This window comes from Grammomys surdaster, unplaced genomic scaffold (genome assembly GCF_004785775.1).
Source record: "Grammomys surdaster isolate TR1022 unplaced genomic scaffold, NIH_TR_1.0 371, whole genome shotgun sequence".
Lineage (NCBI taxonomy): Eukaryota > Metazoa > Chordata > Mammalia > Rodentia > Muridae > Grammomys > Grammomys surdaster.
The window spans coordinates 2,342,614-2,362,079 of NW_021604790.1; the positions used below are offsets into that span (position 1 = coordinate 2,342,614).

At 50.8% G+C, this 19,466-nt stretch overlaps 2 protein-coding genes across 3 annotated transcripts in view; both read left to right on the top strand.

Annotated features, from left to right (window-relative positions):
- The window catches only part of CUNH17orf53 (chromosome unknown C17orf53 homolog), a 15,681-nt gene extending 9,016 nt beyond the window's left edge, over nucleotides 1-6,665 (top strand). The window contains exons 4-9 of one of the 2 annotated variants that reach the window (XM_028780665.1): nucleotides 808-948; nucleotides 1,465-1,573; nucleotides 1,708-1,793; nucleotides 2,125-2,250; nucleotides 3,648-3,762; nucleotides 6,062-6,665. In XM_028780665.1, coding sequence (XP_028636498.1) covers nucleotides 808-948; nucleotides 1,465-1,573; nucleotides 1,708-1,793; nucleotides 2,125-2,250; nucleotides 3,648-3,762; nucleotides 6,062-6,153 — 669 coding nt within the window. In that variant the 3' untranslated portion in view covers nucleotides 6,154-6,665. The remainder of the gene's footprint in view (nucleotides 1-807; nucleotides 949-1,464; nucleotides 1,574-1,707; nucleotides 1,794-2,124; nucleotides 2,251-3,647; nucleotides 3,763-6,061) is intronic. The other variant, XM_028780664.1, reaches the window with a different exon arrangement.
- Nucleotides 6,666-10,521: 3,856 nt separating this feature from the next.
- Asb16 (ankyrin repeat and SOCS box containing 16) lies at nucleotides 10,522-17,222 on the top strand. Its single transcript, XM_028780710.1, has 5 exons — nucleotides 10,522-10,822; nucleotides 13,160-13,427; nucleotides 15,545-16,037; nucleotides 16,345-16,458; nucleotides 17,008-17,222. The coding sequence occupies exons 1-5, from the start codon at nucleotides 10,522-10,524 to the stop codon at nucleotides 17,191-17,193; spliced, it is 1,362 nt and encodes a 453-aa protein (XP_028636543.1). The 3' UTR covers nucleotides 17,194-17,222.
- The last annotated feature ends 2,244 nt before the right edge of the window (nucleotides 17,223-19,466 follow it).

Sequence of the window (19,466 nt, forward strand, 5' to 3'; positions counted from 1 at the left end):
AGACTCCCGGCCGGCAGACGCCTGCGGTAATAAGTGTAAGGGTGTCCCGGAGCCCTCTCCTCAGACTCCCGGCCGCCAGACGCCTGGGGTAAGGGCCCTGTTGCTTTTGCAGAACCTTTGTTGGGCTTCCAGCGCCCACACCAGTGGCTCACACCTGCCTGTCACCCCAGCTGCAGGAGATCTAGCGCCCTCTTCTGGCCTTTCAGAGCACCTGCATGCACGGGCCCTCATACATACCCATTAAATAAATAAATAAATCTTTAAAATAAGAGAATGGATAGCTTTTTGCTTCATTGTAAGTAAAGTCAAGACCTGATTAGAAAAAGAAAGGAGGGGCTGGAGGGATGGCTCAGCGGTTAAGAGCACCGACTGCTCTTCCAGAGGTCCTGAGTTCAATTCCCAGCAACCACATGGTGGCTCACAACCATCTGTAATGGGATCTGATGCCCTCTTCTGGTGTGTCTGAAGACTGTGACAGTGTACTCATATACATTAAATAAATAAATGAATAAATTTTTTTTTGAAAGAAAGGAAGGAAGGAAGGGAGGGAGCTGGAGGTACACCCTCTGTTCCCTGTAGAAGCCAAAGCTGGAAGGTCCTTTCTTATTCTGGCTGCTTAGTGAAAAATGCAGAATGTAGCCAGGTTTCCAGTGCTCCTTTCTGTTCATAACAGTAACTGAGAGGCATCCCCTTCCCCTCCCCAGGGAATTCGCTGTTCTTCTCCCACCTGTCTGCCTTGCCTCAGTTACGGGTCTTTCTCCAAGGCAGATCCACTAATGCAGCCTCCTCTCTGCTCTCTGGTACCAGACTGTTACCAGTTCCCAGGGGTCAGCAGAAGAAGATTTTGGGCGAGGGCCCTGGCTCACCATGAAATCTGCTCTGGGCCTGGATGAGCGCGATCCCACCTGCTTTCTCCACACCTGCAGTATTGTCATGGTGCTGCGTAAGGTAAGGGTCCCGAGGATGGAGCCTCTACTGCCTGCTCCACCGCTGGAAAGACCACCGTCTGCCACTTCTTACCCCGGCCTGCCCCTGGAGGGCAGCTGGAGTCCCTTGGGTCGTATGTTTTCACTGCCATCCGTAGTTTTGAGCACAGTATCGGGCATGCCTCTGCACTTGCAGGGACCAGACTGAGAGGCAGAGATAACCACACTGCCATCCTGAGCTCCCTGGTGGTCTCACGTGGACAGATACAGACAGATACATATTGATACTGTTGACGCATGTATCAGTAAATCCTTGCCTGTGGCCTCTCATGATGGAGTCAGCCACACAAAGCCATACAGATGGAAAGAAACCTAAGAGAGAAGGAAGGACCTTCCAGCTTTGGCTTCTACAGGGAACAGAGGGTGTCCCTCCAGCTGCCTTCCTCTGCCAAAAGGAAGACTATTAAGATGCCCTGGTTGCCATGGGGAGTTACACTCAGGCATGGCTAGCTCAGTCAGTGCCTCTCCTTGTAAGCAGGCAGCCCTGAAGCAGCTCCCCAGGAACAAGGTCCCCAACATGGCGGTGATGATCAAGTCCCTGACTCGGAGCACAATGGATGCCAGTGTGGTCTTTAAGGACCCCACAGGTAAGGAGCAGATCCTGGGTGTTTCTTAGGAGTAACCTCCATCGAGGGCTAGAGGTGAGCATCCCACTTTCCTGACAAGGACTTAGACCCTTGACCCTGAGATGGCTTGACCTTGTGACCTTGTGACTTTACAGGAGAGATGCTTGGAACAGTGCACAGAGCACTTCTGGAGACACACCAGAGTGAGCTGAGGCCTGGCTCCGTGCTGTTGCTGAAGCAGGTGGGGAGCTCCCATGACCCCACCCATGACCCGCTTGTCCTTGCTGGGCAGGCTGCCCTCCCTCCATTGCCCACCAAACAGAGAAGCTAGGTCCTGGATTGCTGAAGCTGAGGGCAGTCCTCTGGCCATTGAGCCATTCCACTCTTGATGGGGAAATGGGGATGGAGTTGTATTTGAGGTCGTAAGTGGTTCTGTTGTGGCAGCAAGGCTAAGGTAGGGGTGACTGGTGAGCTTGGTGCCGAGGACAAGAAGTGAAAGGAAAGCTGGTACCCGATGGGCAGCCAGTAGTACCATGTTCCCTCCAGACACTGACTCCCCTTCCTCACTCCAGATTGGAGTGTTTTCTCCTTCCCTCAGAAACCACTACCTGAACGTGACACCCAACAACCTGGTCCACATTTACAGTCTAGATTCTGGGGATGGGGACTTCCTCAAGCCACCTCAGCCTTTCCCCAAGGTAAGTGGGGCAGGAGAGATGGTGACAGGCAGAGCTGCCCTGTCTGGCTTCTCTCAGTTCTTCCTTTCTTCATCCCTGGGGGCAAAGGTGTGAAGGGGACAGTTTCCCTGAGGTAAAGGGAACAGGAGTCTCTCTGCTGTCCCTGCTCCAGCCGCCTGCCAGCCGGCTGAGTAACACGACCTAGAAGAGCAGCTGGTTTCCTGGTGATCCCCTAATGTCTGATCACAGGCTTGATCATCTGAGAAGTTAGGAGTCATTTGAGAGCCAGAGTGAGGGCCCCCTGGGGGTGGTGGCAGAAAATGATAGAGGGTCACATGTGTTCCAGGTGGCAATGCAGAGAACAGGGAGTACAAATGCCTGTCAGTTGAGCTGGCCCTTGCTCTGAGACTTCCCTCCTGGCCTCTGCCTCTGTTGGGCATGCCCTGGAGCATACCCCTTTAAGAATGAGGCAAGCATTAGTGTCTGTTTGAGCTAGGGACGGTCCACAGAGGCAAGTGTAGAGCCCAGGCCAGATCCTGCTCACTTCACCCTTAGGAACCTGGCCTAGGAAGACAGGACTCCTGGGTCTTGTCCAGGCTCTTAATTTTTACTGTGATCTTGAGGGAGCCCTGTCCCTTCCCCTGTTCGTCCTCCATCTGAGAACAAGTGTTCGACTTGACGACCTCTAGGCTCTGTAGAGCCTTACCTCTAACTATCCACTAGCACTTCCTCCCTCTCCGTGGACCCTGTGGGACCTTCACAGTCACCTGCCTCTACAACCTAAGTTTTTCTTTACGTTTTTCCTTTTTTTTTTTTTTTTTTTTTTGACATAGAGGGTTTTCTTGGTTTATTTGTTTTAAAGTGTACTCATTTTCTTCTATGTGTGAGTGTTTCGAGTACTTTCCCTGCATGTATTCACATGCCCCACTTGTGTGCTTGGTGCCCATGAAAGCAAGACGAAGGCATCAGATCTCCTGGACCTGGGGTTGTAGATGGTTCTGTAGCACCGTGTAGGTGCTGGGAATCAAACCTGCATCCTCAGGAAGAACATGTGCTTGGAAATACTGAGCCACCTCTCCAGCCGTCATAACAGCTTATTTTAATCCCAGGCTAGGTCCTCAACACACTGGTGAATGGCCTCGTTACCCTCTATGATGGTTATACAGAATCCCTAAATCATTAGACACTGATAGAATTTGAAAAGGTCAGCCTAGGGGTCTGTTCTAGTTTAGTTGTCTGCTGTTTTGGGTGTTTCAGCTTTCTCCGTCAGCTTGGGCCTAGGTGACCCTGGCCCCCTGCCCTATTCCCTCTGTCTTTGTCTTGAGAATCCCTACCTTTGAGCTCATCTTGGTAGAGGCACCCCCACCCCAGGGATTTCAGGGGTGTTAGGCACTAGTAACCAGATCCACTGTCCTCAGGATCTGGGAAACCCCCATGGAAGCCTCCAGCCTGACAAGGCTGCAGAGCCCACACAGGGCCTTGGAACAGCACAGAACCCAACGGCATCTCCCGAGGAAGAGCTCCCGGAGGCAGGTAAGGCACAACCCTCAGCTTCCTCTGGCCTCACATAGCAAGACTGCTTCCACCCAGCTCTGTCTTATGCCTCCTGCTGTACGTGTATAGACTGGTATAGCATGTTTCCAAAACCAGAGGCCGTCTCCTTCAGCAAGGCTGCATGCAGACCTAGGTGGGAGCCATTACACGGATCACCGTGTGGTCCGTATTTGCTGCCAATACCTTCAGCTACAGAAGGGAACATCACCAACCCCTGGGTACACGGCACAGTCTGTCTCCCATTTCCAGTCCTTGTGAGCAGATCAAGGAGGCAGATTTCCCACACTGCCTATGAGGCTCTCCAAGGAGCCATATATTCTTATGGCCAGAGGGATTGGGACACAAATCTGGGAGGCCCAAGAGCCACTCACTCTCAGGTGAAGCCGTCATAGCCCCAGCCACTTGCTGAGCTTTTGACTTCAGAAATTCAGTCCTGCCTGGCCTGGAGGCAGGGAGATTATGGGCAGGGAGCTCACACCAAGCATGTTCACAGTACACCAATATGTGAACCACAAAGCTGGTTTGTTTATATCCTACATAAGGCCCCTGTGCTGGTGTCTTGTGTTGTCTGTGATCCTGCACTGTCTCCTTATAACTCAGCCTGCTGCTGCTGACCCCATAGCTGTCAGAAGTTGCTGGTGGCCACAGAGCGAGTGTGGAGAGTTGGCTGCTCGTTCACACTGCTGCTCTACAGGGTGGAAGACAGAAATACAATTCTTGCTGTTTCCTGAGGGGCTAGCCTTCACCTGTTCCTCTTCTTCATCTTGGATGATTTTTTCCAGCTGGCTAGTCATAGCCCAGCTCCCACAAGACAACTTGTGGTTTTTTGAGGTAGTCTTCTATGTAGGCCTAGCCGGCCTGGTACTCACTGTACAGCCCAAGCCAGTATCAGACTTACAGCAAACCCTTTGCCTCAGCCTCCAAGTGCTGGCCTGAAAGGCAAGCACTGCCATGCCCAGCCCATTGGGCAACTTTTCCCTTGTTGTAAGCAAATAACAGCCCCACCTGCCCTGAGCACAGTGCTCGTCACCTTAATTAAATTGTGACTTCTCCCTAGTCGGCCATCTCCTTTCCTTCCCTGAAGTGTTCTCGCCAGGCCTGGAGCTGGGCTCTTGGGTGTAGTTTACAGTCTGCCTTCCAGCCCTCCCCCCCATCCTGTCCTGGAAGTGGCATTTTCTACTTGGCAGCAGGTAGAGCCTAAGTATGCTCACCTGGGGCAAGCTGCTGCACCTCTTTAAAGTTTACTCAGCCAGTAAAGTGGGTTTGACCGCAGCAGCCACCTTGAGCTGCCTTGGGAAGGGTTGCAGAGCAGATGAAGGCACAGTGAATAACCGCTGCTGCTCACGGACTGTAACGCTCGGTCGGTCGGTCGGTCAGTAGTACCAGGGTCGGCCACAGCACCAGCTTCCCATAAGCACCACCTGACAGCTCTCATCTGGTCAGAAGCGATTTCTCTCTTTCTTCTTTTTTATTTTATCTGTTAAAAGGCAGGCCTGCCATGACATGTATGTGAAGGTCAGAGGATGACTTGTGGGACTCAGTCCTCTACAAGATAGGTCCTGGAGCCACCCACTTGGCCATCAGACCAGCTTGAGTACTCGGCCCTTTCAGTCCCCATTTTTTTTTTCTTTTTCTTTTGTTTCTATTTTTCTTTTTCTTTCTTTCTTTTTTTTGTTTTTTTTTGTTTTTGTTTTTGTAGGGGGTTGTGTTTGTTTATTTGTTTCGAGACAGGGTTTTTCTGTGTATCCTTAGCTGTTCTGAAACTCACTCTATACACCAAGCTGGCCTTGAACTCAGAGATCTGAGTGCTGGGATCAAAGGTGTGTGGCACTCTGCTTGGCTCCATTCACTCTTCATGACTACCCAGGCTCTCCTGGGTTGGGGTGCTCTCTCCCACTGTCAGCCCAGATGGGTGAACTGTCACTTCGAACACCTGTCCCCTGTTCAATGAGAAAGCTGCAGTAGGGAGCCTCCAGAATCCTTCCTGCTCAACACAGCCTCTGAACGGCAGGGAAAGAAACCAACGAAGCACAGAGTTCCCCATTCCTACCGGAATGGCCCAGGGGTTCTAGTCTTCCTCTTGTTGTGTGTTGTATCTATATGGAGCCAGAGAAAGGTAGTCCAGGTCAGTCTCCGACCCATTGGCATGGGCAGACTGCCCCAGAGCAGCCACCTTTCTGGCTGTGTAACCAGGTCTGGGCCCTTCTAAGGGGCAGAGGCTTCAGAGCTGAGTTCTGTGGTTGTCACTGAATTTACCCCTGTCCACCTCCCTCTGCAGATGACCTGGATGGACTCCTGAGTGAGCTCCCTGAGGACTTCTTCTGTGAGCCCAGCAGCTGGGGCTGTCTCAAGACAGGGCATCCACCATGAACTGGCAGCCTCTCTGCCCCCAGACAAGCTCTAGGTGCATCTGGTCACGTCCAAGGGAGAGAAAGCCAGTGCAGCTGGAGACGACTCAAGCCCATGGTCTGATGCCTCCCCATGGCCACTTTGGAATGCTGAGTGACGGACAGACGGACTTTCTCTGGCATGGGCATCCTGGAGATCTGAGCAAGGCCTGCTCCCCAGCACGCTTGTCTTTGGAGCCCTCTAGCCAACAAGAAAAGCAGGGTCCTCCCACCCCATCTTGGGCCTGATTTCCTTGTCCCCTTGTTCCTCAGTCCCCGGACAGCTGAGGAGCCCAAAGGAGCCACAGCCACAGCAAAGGTGACCACAACGGTGACAGTAAGCTCCAGGCTACTGAACCTGGTTCTGAAATAAAGCGTCCCTTCCTCGTCTGCCACCCTTTGTCCCACACCTCCTCCACCACCCTCTCATCCTCCTCTAGCCAGGGCAGCCATGCTCCAGCCGGTGGACAGCAAGGCAGAGCAAAAAGCGTTCACAAGGGGGGAAGGGGGGGGAGAGGGGAAGGAGGGAGGGAGGGAGGGAGGGAGGGAGGGAGGGAGGGAGGGGGAGAGAGAGAGAGCGAGAATGAATGAATGAATGAATATATGTATATACACTTTTCCCTCCCTCCTCCTCTGCCTCTCTGGTTTTTTGTTTGTGTGTTTGTTTTTTGTTTTTATGTGTATGGGTCAGAAGAGGGTTTTAGGTCCCTTGGTACTAGAGTTACAAATAGTTGTGAGCTATCATATGGATTTGAACCCAGGACCTCTCTGGAAGTGCTCTTTTTTTTTTTTTTTTTGGTTTTTCAAGACAGAGTTTCTCTGTAGTCCTGGCTGTCCTGGAACTCACTCTGTAGACCAGGCTAGCCTCGAACTCAAAAATCCGCCTGCCTCTGCCTCCCAAGTGCTGGGATTAAAGGTGTGTGCCACCACCATGCCCGGCAGAACAAGTGCTCTTAAAACTGAGCCATCTCTCCAGCCACTTATTCTTTTATTTGTATGATGCAGGTATGCATGTGCTGGATACGTGTGTGTGTGTGTGTGTGTGTGTGTACCAGAGGAATACAACAAAAGACGAAAAAAAACAGAAACAAGGCTGGGAAATGATTTGTTGGGTAAGATGAGAGCCTGAGTCAGAGCTCGGCATGACGTCCACCCAACATCATCCACCCATAACCCGGCAGCAGGGCAGGGCAGCGGGGCAGAGCCCTGGGCGCTCACTGCTAACTAGCTTGCCTAGATAGAGCAAGTTCAGAGAGAGACCCTTTCTCAGAGCTCTGGAGCATAAGTTACAGGAGATTTGAGAGCCACCTGCTGTGGGTGTGACCACTCAGCTGAGCCATATCTCTTGTAAGATGTCTCTTTGAAAATCTGTTGGTAAGATGCCATCACTTGGTTCTTGTTTGGCAGTGCTGGGACATGAGCCTTGGACCTTGTACTCTGAGGCTGTCAACCTCTGCTCCATCCCCGGGAAGCAGGTTGAAGAGGCCTGTTTAGCTGGCAGCCTCGCCTGCCTCAGCTGCTACTGACAGCTGCCAGTGAAAGCCTCCATGCACTGCTCTGAAAGACTGATCCATGAATCTGACGGATGAGCAGCAGGCAGCTTGCGAGCTGCAGATTGTAGGGGCCTCAGGCCAAAAGGCTTCGTGCTGTAGGCCAGGGCTGCACAGGATTCCCCAGCACCTTGCACTTTCACAAGCCCCACCCACTCTGCCTCTAGCTTAGACCTGGGCCAGCCCCATCTATGTGGTGGTGTCAACCAAATCCCCTTGTGTTTGCAATTGGTCACCTTGAGCCCTGGTCCCCCCTGCCCAGTCTCAACTAAGCCCAAACTTTCATATCCGAGTTCCTCGGTGCTTCACTGCACCCCAGACTGAGCTCCTAGGAGGCAAACTGAGCATCAGATCCCCTGGCACTGTTCCCGCCAAGTCAACTTCTGGCCTCCGGTGGACCCTCCTTTCTCTGCCTCAGAAGCTAACATCAAAACACTGGTATCTCTGACAGACAAAGCTGTAGTAAGCACTTTCAGGCTTGTGAAGCAAGAAAGTAGGGCAGAGGTCAGGCTATGTCTGTTAGATGCCTGGGGGAATAAAGGGACACCCACCACTTTGGCCCCTCTTGGCCCCACCCAGCTTTGCCAGACTCCCAACCCTGGGAACTCAGCTGTGGGTGCTCAGCTAGGCCGGCAGCAGGGCAATTAAAACATGGTATGGCTTCCAGTGGGGTTAATCACAGCTTCGTCCATAGAGGTGCCTTTCTCTGAGGATCTTGAAACCCTTGGGCATGATCTCACTCTTCATTTGGGATCCCCCTCCTTGGAACTCCACCAAGAAGCTGGAGCCAAGCACAGAATGACTGAACAGAGGGTGAGGGCAGTGCCGGAAAAAGCCCAAGTCGCTGCCACCCACTTGGGTGGGTGGTGAGTGTTTGCTCTGGCAGAGAATAGGGAGCCTCATTCAATGTTCAGGAGAGGCCAGCCTGCCATGATCCAAGCACTCCTAAACATTGTGTCAAGACTGACCATGCCAGGGCCTGCCCTGGAGCCCACATCCAGCGGGGCAGAATGATGTCTCTGGCATGGTTACTTTGCCAAACCCATCCGATGTCCTTTAGAAGTTGAGTAGCTGGTCCTGCAGGGAAACCACACATCAGGTTGCCTTGGGTGGATGAGTTAGGAGATTCCAAGCCACTGGGACAACAGGGAAGGGTAAAGAACCTGGTGAGAATGCTGCATGGCGTGGGGCCGGCCCAGGGATTTGGGACTGATGTGGAAGAGCCTGAGCCAAACTGCAGATTTTTTTTTTTTTTTTTTTTTAAGGAAAGTAACCTTGGTGATTGTGGCAGGGCTGCATGTGGTCAGAGGAAGGAGACACAGGCTGAACTGACCCAGGTTGGAGGCTCAGAGCTGAAGCTGAGGACAAAACTGTGGCCAGGGGGAAGTGAAAGATACAGAGGAGGGGAAGGTCTCTGGAGAGTGGGTGGGAGCATGCACTGGGAGCAAGGAGGAACCCACACTGCATTGCTGAGACACCACACGGAGCAAGGCAGAGGCCCCCTGACATCCCTCCCCCTCCCCTGCCAGCCAGTAGACCAGCTGTGGTGGTTTCCTGGCCTCATTCCTCCCCCTAGAGGCTCCTGGAAGCACAGCTACTTTTTCCTAAAGTGAATGGGTGTACAGTTTCCTAAAGGTCTCATCCCTTCAGTCTCCACTTCAAGGGCAACTCCTTGACACACCTGCAGTCAGGCATTTGAGTCCCCTTAGAAACCAGGGAGAAAAAAGAAAAAAAAAAACTAGTCACTGAAGGCAGAGACAGTGTCCTGTTTGGGCATGAGGGGACAGAAGAGGCTCACTCAACTGTCTATCTCATATAGCTGTACCCTCTAGAGGCAAAATGCCTTATCCAAAGTGTGGCCCACTGGAGTCCTTGGTACACCCCACAGGCTATATGACCTGGAGTCAGTTTTACCTATTAAGACAAGTTCCACCCCACTGTGGTGGTGCACACCTTTAATCCCAGCATTCCTGAGGCAAAGGGAAGTAGATCTCTGAGTTCAAGGCCAGCCTGGTCTACAGAGCAAGTTCCAGGGCTACACACTGAAACCCTGTCTCGAAAAACAAAAACAGCAGCAGCAACAACAACAACAACAAAACCCTTAAGTTCTGTAAGTCTATAAAATAAGACCATCCACCTCAGGTGCTGAACTGAAATACTTAGCTTGGCCATCTCACTTCCCGACCAAATCAGTCTTGTATGAAACTGTATCACTGACTGGTCATCTGAGTAGAGATGGATCTGAGAGTGGTTTAAATTCTAGAAAGTATGGTGTGTGTGTGTGTGTCTGTGTGTGTCTGTGTGTGTGTGTGTGTGTGTGTGTGTGTGTGTGTGTGCAGTGGTTGCAGTTATTTCAAATTCAGAAAGAGTGGTTTGGCTTCTTGGAATCTCCACCTCCCCTGACCGAGGTCTGTGGGCCATCCTGGGCTTCTGCCCACTTTGCCAGCCAGAGGCTGCAGGACCCTGGTCCTTCTTCTGCCCTGTCCTGCCCACTCATCTCATGATTCCTTCAAGTAGAAGGCTCACTCCAGAGAAGTGGGGTACAGGAGTGACCTTGGCTGAGGCCCTGCCAGCCAATGGAAGGGTACCAGCAGGGTCAGGGGCTGGCCCAATACCATCTGCATTAAGATCATGACTCCAGGCAAACTGTTTACCGATGCAGTGAGGGGCCTATTTATAGCCTCAGCTGCTTCTTCAGCTTACCAGGAAGGGGGCAGGGTGGCTCCACAGAACAAGGGTGCTAGCTAGGACAAGGAACAATTCTCTGCCTAGGTGGCACTGCCCAGACCACTGGACCCATCATGGCAGGGGAGACTTTTCCTTTCACGTCCTCCACGCTGCGTGCTCTCCGCCTCCAGAGAGAGTGGCTGGAGTGGGAGGACAGGAGGAGGGCTGCTGCCCATCAGTGCCGCAGCCACAGGTACCTCCCTAGTCCCCAGGCCCGACTCATTAGACCTCGCCGCTCCTGCCGGGACCCAGCTGTCCACAATGCCCTGTTCTCTGGGGACCTACAGCAGGTCCAAATCCTGTTCCAAGATGAAGAAGCTGCCAACATGATTGTGGAGACTGTGAGCAACCAGCTGGCCTGGTCAGCGGAACAGGGTAGGAGCAGCATCTAGGACGGCAGAAGAGGGACAGGAGTGGGGGCTGGGAAGGGAAGAAGAATCCACACCCCACTTCTCTGTAAAGAGCCTAGAATGAACTGCCCCTCATAGTCACCTATATTAGCTCCTTCCTAAACAGTTGAGGCCAACCATGGTTTTCCTCAAACTCATAGAAATCCTCCTGCCTCTGTCTCCTTAATGTTGGGATTAAGGGTGTGAGCCACTATGCCCACCCTCCAAACATTTTTGGTTTTGGTTTTTTGGGGTTTACTGTTGTTGTTTTTCAAGACAAAGTTTTTCTGTGTAGCCCTGGCTGTCCTGGAATTCACTCTGTAGACCAGGCTCGCTTCCAACTCAGAGATATCCATGTTTCTCCTATAGTTTCCTGCTATAGTAGAGAATTTTTATGAAATCCTTATGCAATTTTTCCTTACCCTTACTGATTTAGGGGGTTAGGGAGTGGTGTTGTAGGAAGAAAAACCAAGCCCCTCCTGCTGAGCCATCCCACCAGCCCAATTTTATTTGGGGGCAATAGGATTGAACTCTAATTTGAATATTAATAAACATTGTCTGGAACCTGGGATCTTCCTACCTCTTGTCCCTGAGTGCGGATCGCAGCCACACACCTCCATACCTGGGCACAGGCAATATTAAAAGCTGACATTGATTCATGGAACATCTTTCCATGTCAGCAACCTTAGGGCTCTAGAATACTTGAAAGCTGTACAGCAGGGCACTGGATTTATAGAACTACTCTCCAAATAGAATGGTAGATTTGTTTTTGTTTTGTTTTTTTCCTCTTAAAATTATTGTTGAGACTCTGGCTGTAAAATTCTTCAGCGTTAGCTAGAGGACCCAGCTAGAGCTTCAAAAACACTGAGCAGTGTAGAGCATATACTGTCACCTGGAGGGGATGTGGGAACATTCTGGTTGTGACCTCTGTCACCCCACTGATTCCAGGCTGACTTTAGCTTATGTGACAGGTTAGGCTTCTGGCCTCTTTCCTCCCTCACCATTCCAGTGTCCCTCACAAAGCTTCGTGCTCACTCAAAGGCAACTATCTTCTCCAACAGATACCTAACCCATCTTTGTTTACTTTAGGAGCTGGCATCTCATTATGTAGTTCTGCCTGTCCTGGAACCTGATATATAGAACAGGTTGCCTTTGAACTCAGAGATCTGCTTGTCTCTGCTTCCTTCCTGAGTGCTGGGATTATGGGTGTGTGCCACCAACCACCCCATCCCATCTCCCTTTTCTCTTAAATTACTTTTTTTATGTTATGTATATGAGTGTTTTGTCTGCATGTAGGTCTGTGCACTCTTTGTGTGCCTGAAGTAAGGAGAGACCATTGGATCTCCTGGAACTGGAGTTACAGACTTTTGTGAGCCGCTATGTGGACGCTATGGATTGAACTCTTGTCATCTGGAAGGGCAGCACTGCTCTTAACCAATAAGCCATCTCTCCACCCACCCACCCCACCCCTCCATTCCAGAGGGGAATGTTGTTGCTGCTGGTTTGGTTTTTGTTGTTGCTTGCTTGCTTATGGCACTCAGAGACGGAACTCAGAGCTAACACATAGGCAAATCCTGTCCCACAGAGCCACACAGGCCCAGACCCCTTTGTGTGTTGAGTAACAATGTAACCATGATCTTTATGTGTTGCGCAGATACATTTTTCTAGAATGTATCCCAACTCAGCACATTTGTCAAAGTTGACTAGATACTTAACTGAAATGTTTTGAAACATTGACATGAGACTGTTTCAACCTCAGCCCTTCTGTCTGGGGCTTCAGAGTCCTATGGACGAGCTTTAGGACCCAGTACAGCTAGGCACTGCAGGCTCCAGGTCCCGCTTACCTGCAGCCATGACACAGTGACTTTACCCAGGCTGCTCTGGCTTTTTCCTAAAGCATACCATCATCCCCCCAAATGGGAATTGGACTTAGGTTAGTTCTTTTTTTTTAGGGGGGGGGGGAGTTCGTGTTTTTTGTTTTGTTTTTTTTGAGACAGGGTTTCTCTGTGTAGAAACTATCCCAGAAGTCACTCTGTAGACCAGGCTGGCCTCGAACTCAGAAGTACACCTGCCTTTGCCTCCTGAGTGCTGGGATTGACGGTGTACACCACCATCGCCTGGCTGACAAAGTGTTTTAAAAGCCTCTTCCAATGTATACTCCCAACTCAGGATTTGAGTGGACCCCTAGCCACAGGTACAGCTTGGCTATTTGTGCTCAGTAAGCTAGACCTAGGGAAAGCCAGCATCCACTGTCAGTCAGACAACTGTTCTACCCTGCTCTCCCATACAAAGTCCTACCTACAATACTGCTTTTTCTCCCTAGGATTCTGGGTGCTGACTCCAAAGACCAAACAGACGGCACCTCTTACCATCGCTGTTGCCAGAGGCTACACAGACTGTGCCCGACACCTTATCCTGCAGGGAGCTGAGCTTGATGCCCGTATTGGAGGACGCGCTGCCTTGCACGAGGCCTGTGCCCAAGCCCATCCCGACTGTGTTCAGCTGCTGCTCACATTTGGTGCCAAGGCTAATGTATTGTCTGAAGAGGGCATGACCCCCTTGCACCTCTGCACAGCTCCCGAGTCTCTGCAGTAAGTGCCCGTGGCCTGGAATGGTTTTATGGAGAATGTATATCTGTGTGCAGTTCACCTGCCTAGGAGCAAAGGTGACTTGACGGAGCTTTGTTATCTTTAAAGCATGTATTGTTTTCACATGTAGAAGGAGGCCTAATTATTTTCTATGCACGTGTATGTGTATATGCACATGTGTGCAGGGGCTGCAGAAACCAGAGAAGGGTGTCTGGTCTCCTGCAGGTGGAATCACAGCACTGTGTCTGGCTTCCCTTCTACTTTGAGACAAAAATCTATGTTGTCAAAGCTGGCTTCTCACTCTTGATCCCCCTGCCTCTGCCTCCTGAGTATTGGTGTTACAGGTGTATTACTATGCTCAGCTCGATCTGCCCAGCTGTTTAATTTTTAAAATTTGTTTTGTAGTTTGGTTTTGACACAGTCTCTCTATTTACCTGGCTGGCCTGGTACTTGCTATCTATGCCAGGCTGATCTCGAAATCTTAGTGGTCCTCCTGCCTCTGCCTCCCCAGTGCTTAGATTATAGATGTGTTCGGTATTAGACCAGGACTGAAAGGACTGTTACAGAGAAAGGCGGTGTTCCTCAGTCCTCACCCACTGAGCACTAGTACCCATGATGTGTACTGTAGTTGGGGGAAGGATCAGCAGTTACCCCAGTTTCATTAACACAATCTGTCCCTGGCCTCTCAGCAGCTGCTACTGTCCCTTTCCATTATAAATCACCATGGGTTTTGTTTCATTGGCAATTTAGTTCAGCTCATGTTCCAGGCACCACAGTAGGTACATCTGTGCTACAAACTGTAGTATATCTGCTATAATAGTGTGCTGGCCTATAATTCTTTCTAAGAATTCTGAGACTGGGAAACAGTTTCTCCCTAAAATGTTTTCTTTGGTTTTGTTTTCTTTTTTTAAATATTTTTATTTATTTTATATATGAGTACACTGTAGCTGTCTTCAGACACACCAGAAGAGGGCATCAGATCCCATTACAGATGCTTGTGAGCCACCGTGTGGTTGCTGGGAATTGAACTCAGGACCTCTGGAAGAGCAGTCAGTGCTCTTAACCACTGAGCCATCTCTCCAGCCCCGGCTTGTTTTCTCTAAGGAAAAGTAGAATAGGGAAGTCCCTAAAGGCTTTCCTTGACCAAGTGAACATAGCCTGGTCAGGAAGGGTAGTCATCTATTGTTTTCTAACACACTTGCTATTCCATGTGCCATGGTGTACACAGAAGTCAGTTTTCCAAATCTTGCCCTATCAAAAAGTTAGGAGACAGGAGCCGGGGTTGTCGCTCAGTTGGAAGTGTGCCTACTTACAAACATGCAGGGAGCATCGGCTTTGATAACTGGGACCACCTGGGCATGGTGGGGCACACCCAGAATCCCAGCAAGTAGAAAGAGGCAGGAGGATCAGAAGTTTAAGATCGGCCGGGCAGTGGTGGCGCACACTTTAATCCCAGCACTTGGGAGGCAGAGGCAGGCGGATTTCTGAGTTCGAGGCCAGCCTGGTCTACAGAGTGAGTTCTAAGACAGCCAGAGATATACAGAGAAACCCTGTCTCAAAAAAACAAAAACAAAACAAAAACAGAGTAAGTTCCAGGATAGCCAGAGCTACACGGAGAGACACTGTCTATAGAAAAAAATAAATCAGTTCAGGTGAGGGTAGACCCCCCGGGTTCTGCCATATATATCCATATATCCATTAACGCTATGCGTGTGCTCTTAGCTGCTGCAGTAGATTATTTGGGGCATAACTTTTTTTTTTTTTTTTTTTTTTTTTAGTTTTTCAAGACAGGGTCTCTCTGTATAGCCCTGGCTGTCCTGGAACTCACTCTGTAGACCAGGCTGGCCTCGAACTCAAAAATCTGCCTGCCTCTGCCTCCCAAGTGCTGGGATTAAAGACGTGCGCCACCACTGCGCAGTGGGGCATAACTTTTTATATCTGAAAACTTAAGATACTTCTGACAGTCTCAGCTGGCCCTATAACTTTGCTGTTTGTAATGGGGTTTCCATGATGAGATGGACAACACTAGGCCAGACTCTCAGAGGTGTGGGAAGGATATGGGTGGTGATAGCAGGTCTTGGTCCTCAGGATGTCTCCCAAGCCTTGCACCCTGTCCATAGGTGCGCCAAGTTGCTTCTGGAGGCTGGAGCGTCTGTGAATGTGGCATCGCAAGAGAGCCAAGTCACGCCCCTGCATGTGGCTGCAGCTCGTGGGCTGGAACAACATGTGGCCCTCTACCTGCAGAACGGTGCAGACGTGACCGTGCGAACCAGCCAGGGAGAGACGGCACTGAACGCAGCGTGCGCTGGAGCAGAGGGGCCAGGCAGCAACCGGCAGCACGAGGCTGCAGCGCGACAGCTCCTGGAAGCTGGGGCTGATCCCCAGGCTGCAGGTCGCAAGCGCCACACGCCACTGCATAACGCCTGTGCTAATGGCTGCGGAGGTCTGGCTGAGCTGTTGCTGCGCCACGGGGCAAGCCCTGAAGTCACCAATGGGGCAGCCCACACACCAATGGACTGCGCGCTGCAAGCGGTCCAGGACGCCCCCAACTGGGAGCCCGAGGTCCTCTTTGCAGCGCTGCTGGACTATGGGGCTCAGCCCGTTCACCCTGAGGTGTGCTGGGAGGGTCTGAGGGAAGTGCTAACCGGAACGGGGAATCCTAGGCTAGAAATGCCCTGACTGGAAGGATCTAAAAGATCAAAAGCTTCTCTCAGTGACTAGAGGTCTATGCCCATCTTGGCAGAGGGGAGAGGGTGTCCAAAAGAAGATGAGAGAGTCAAGAGAACTGGGCCCAGGAGCTTGCAATGTATCTGAACAGGGAAGACTGAAGCACAAGAAAAGTTGTTTGTGGCAGTTTGTGTTAGTGAGCCTTGGGCTTGCCTTAGTTGGGGCAACACTAAACTCCTAATTTGATTTCCAGATGCTGAAACACTGTGCCAACTTTCCTCGGGCCCTGGAAGTTCTCCTTAATGCTTATCCATGTGTCCCATCCTGTGACACTTGGGTGGAGGCCGTGCTCCCCGAGCTGTGGCAGGTATGTCCACTCCAAGGGCCAAGTTCTTTACTAGGGGGCCAGAGAGGCCGGGGGCCTCTCCCTTCAAGACCAGCTTCAGAGGAGGAAGATGGACCCCAGGCAAAAGATGGTGAAACCCCTGGGTTCCTGGCCTGTCAGGAACTTTGATCTCCTATACTGCTTAGTCCCTTAATCAGTCAGCTATGATTTGGTGGGAATCCCACCAGCATGTCTGGGGTGGGAGTGGCCCAGGACTGAAATCCAGTCTATGGCAGGGTGCTACGTGCTGAAAATTCCCAAGCTGGACAGGACATGGTGCCTCATGCCTTCAATCCCAGCATTTGGGAGGCAGAAGCAGGCAGATCTCTGCAAGCTCAAGGCCAGCCTGGTCTACAAAGAGAGTTCCAGGACAGCCAGGGTTGCTACATAGAGAAACTGTATCTCGAAACACCTTCCCCTCTTCCCCCACCCCAAAAAGAGAAAATGCCCTGGACCATTGAATTATCTTCTGGTAGGGCAAAATCAGGGGTATTGGATCACCTGATTGATCCTCCCTTCCTTCTGGCCTAGGAACACAAAGCCTTCTACAGCTCAGCCCTAAGCATGGAGAACCAGCCAAGACGGCTGCAGCACCTGGCCCGCTTGGCTGTTCGAGCTCAGTTGGGTAGCAACTGTCGGCAGGCTGCCACCCAGCTCCCTCTGCCTCCACTGCTCAGAGACTACCTGCTGCTGTGTGTGGAGGGACGAATCCAGTGAGCTCTGAACTTGCACCCGCTCCTACACCCGCTCCTACACCCGCTCCTACACCCAGCCCGGGAAAACCAACCACTGCTTTTTCTGTACTTTGCATGCCCTGCAGGAGTAGCTTGTCCCTCCACTGATATCTTAAGCCACCCTTGGTCTTCAAGCCTTCTCAGCCTGTCCCCAAAGAAACCTTTCACCCACCTGCTTTAAGTAGATGGCCTCTGTAGCCACCCAAGCTACAAACAACTGATAACCTTGTACAGGTTTTCCTTGCCAACCCATATGCCTACTCTGCCCATTTCATAGTGATATGCCCTTAGTTGGATTTGATGGTTCATACCTCTAACCCCAGTACTCAGGAGCCTGAGGCAATAGATTTGTGAATTCAAAGCTAGCAAGATCTTAGGGGCGGGGGAGGGGGGGAGCCCTGCTTCCCTGCCTGTGTGTTCTAGCCAGACTCTGGGTAGAACTTCAACAGGCTGATTTTTCTTCTCAGTACTAGGCATGGAACCCAAGGCTGGGTACATGCTGAGCAAGTGTCCCACTACAGGACCACACACCTCTAGCTCTTAGTGAAACACGTGTCCTGGATACTGGAATGATCTTTTTTTTTTTCTTCCTCCACTAACTTGATCATTTTACACCCCGATCGCTGTCCCCACAAGCCCTCTCCCCCAGTCACAGAGTCCCTCTCTCTCCTCTGTTAAAGCCACAATTCTGACAGTTCCTTTTAGTACCTCTTTCCAACCTTCTGGCTAAAGTGAAGACTCAGCAGGGGCCTTGGATGGAGCTCAGTGATGAGTGCCTGCCTGGTGTGTGTGAGGCCCCAAGGTTGATCCCGAACCAGAAAACAAGGAAGCCAAACCTCCACAGTGGGTGACATCATTTGGGAGGTGGAAGCCAGAGTTCAAAATCAGCCTGGGCTACATACGACCCTGTCAGAAAAACGAGAAGAAAAACTCAACAAGATGTAGTCAAGATTCTGTTGTGTCCTCTGACCTCCTCCGTGCACAGGCCCAGCAATGCAAGCTCAGTAAACTGGTTACCACTTCCAGAACTGAACCCTTTTTGGAAACTGTTTTTGGTAGTGGTGAACACTGCTTGGCACAGACTTCCCCATTTTTTGGCCTGGATGACACGCTATCTATAGAACTGTAGTTTGTGACCACTCCCGTGGTAGCCTGCCTTTACCTCTGTGCTTATTCAATTACTGCCTCGGTGAACCCGAGAACAGGGCTGTAGTCTTTGAAAAGGCATTTATGATGTGTTCTCCCTTCTGCTCAAATGTTGCATGGAATTTTAATTGACAGTCGCTCTAGAATGGCTTCTAGAGCTCAGAAAGCTAGAAGTTGTCCTCTCTTACTTCTGGACCCAGAGACAAGAAGGTGGACCACTCACTCTTAGGAGGAAGCTTTTAAAGGCTATGAATGCAAATAAGTAATTTGTGCACAGAACAAACATATGGACAGTGTCAGGTTTAAATGTGACCGGAGAGCCCAGTGTTCCACTTTTATTCTCCTTTGTGTCCTTTGGGGCTTCTAAGCTTTCTGCCTTGAACAGGTGTGACTGGTGACATGAAAAAAGTTACACAGACCACCAGCCTTCTCCCCCTCCCCTTCCTCCCAGTGCCACTTCCAGACCCGAACCTGAAGTAGGTATCATAGTAGAGAATAGAGGGACTTATTTGACCTTTTGCTGAGGATGTAAGCTCTCCAAAACCAGTTGGCATTACCAAACAGAAAGGAGAGCCGCATCAGAAGGCCTGGGCCTGCTTCCTGGTGCCTCTGTCCAGTTCCCTCCTCCAGGGAGTTCTGTCTGTGCAGATTCCCTTTCATTGGCATGAGGACAGCCTCCACCCTGGTTCAGCTGAGCAGGAACCACCTGTTTCTAGATAGAAGGTTTGCTTTAGTTCCACAGAACCAAAAGGTCCAAGACAGTGGCTCTCAACCAGTGGGTTGCGACCCCTTTGGGGACCCAAAGGACCCTTTCACAGGGGTTACCCAAGACCTTCAGAAAACACAAATGTTTATATTAGAGTTCATAACAGTAGCAAAATCACAATTATGAAATAGCAGTGAGAATATTCTTATGGCTGGAGGTCACCATAACAGGAGGAACTAACTATGTTAAAGGCCACAGTGTTGAGAGGGGTGAGAACCGCTGGTCTAAGAAGGAAAAGAAAGGCCCTCCCCGTCCTGAATTGGGACCTTTGCTTTGAAGATGTTGCTTTTTTTCTTTTCATTAATTTATTTATCTACTTTTCATCCCAATATCAGCTTCCCTGA

Bases quoted from the DNA above. Each gene is read 5' to 3' on its own strand.
- Asb16 (XM_028780710.1), top strand. From the start codon at position 10,522: ATGGCAGGGGAGACTTTTCCTTTCACGTCCTCCACGCTGCGTGCTCTC. The intron at 10,823-13,159 runs GTAGGAGCAGCA...TTTTCTCCCTAG, and splicing joins GGCCTGGTCAGCGGAACAGG to GATTCTGGGTGCTGACTCCA. The intron at 16,038-16,344 runs GTGTGCTGGGAG...TTTGATTTCCAG, and splicing joins CTCAGCCCGTTCACCCTGAG to ATGCTGAAACACTGTGCCAA.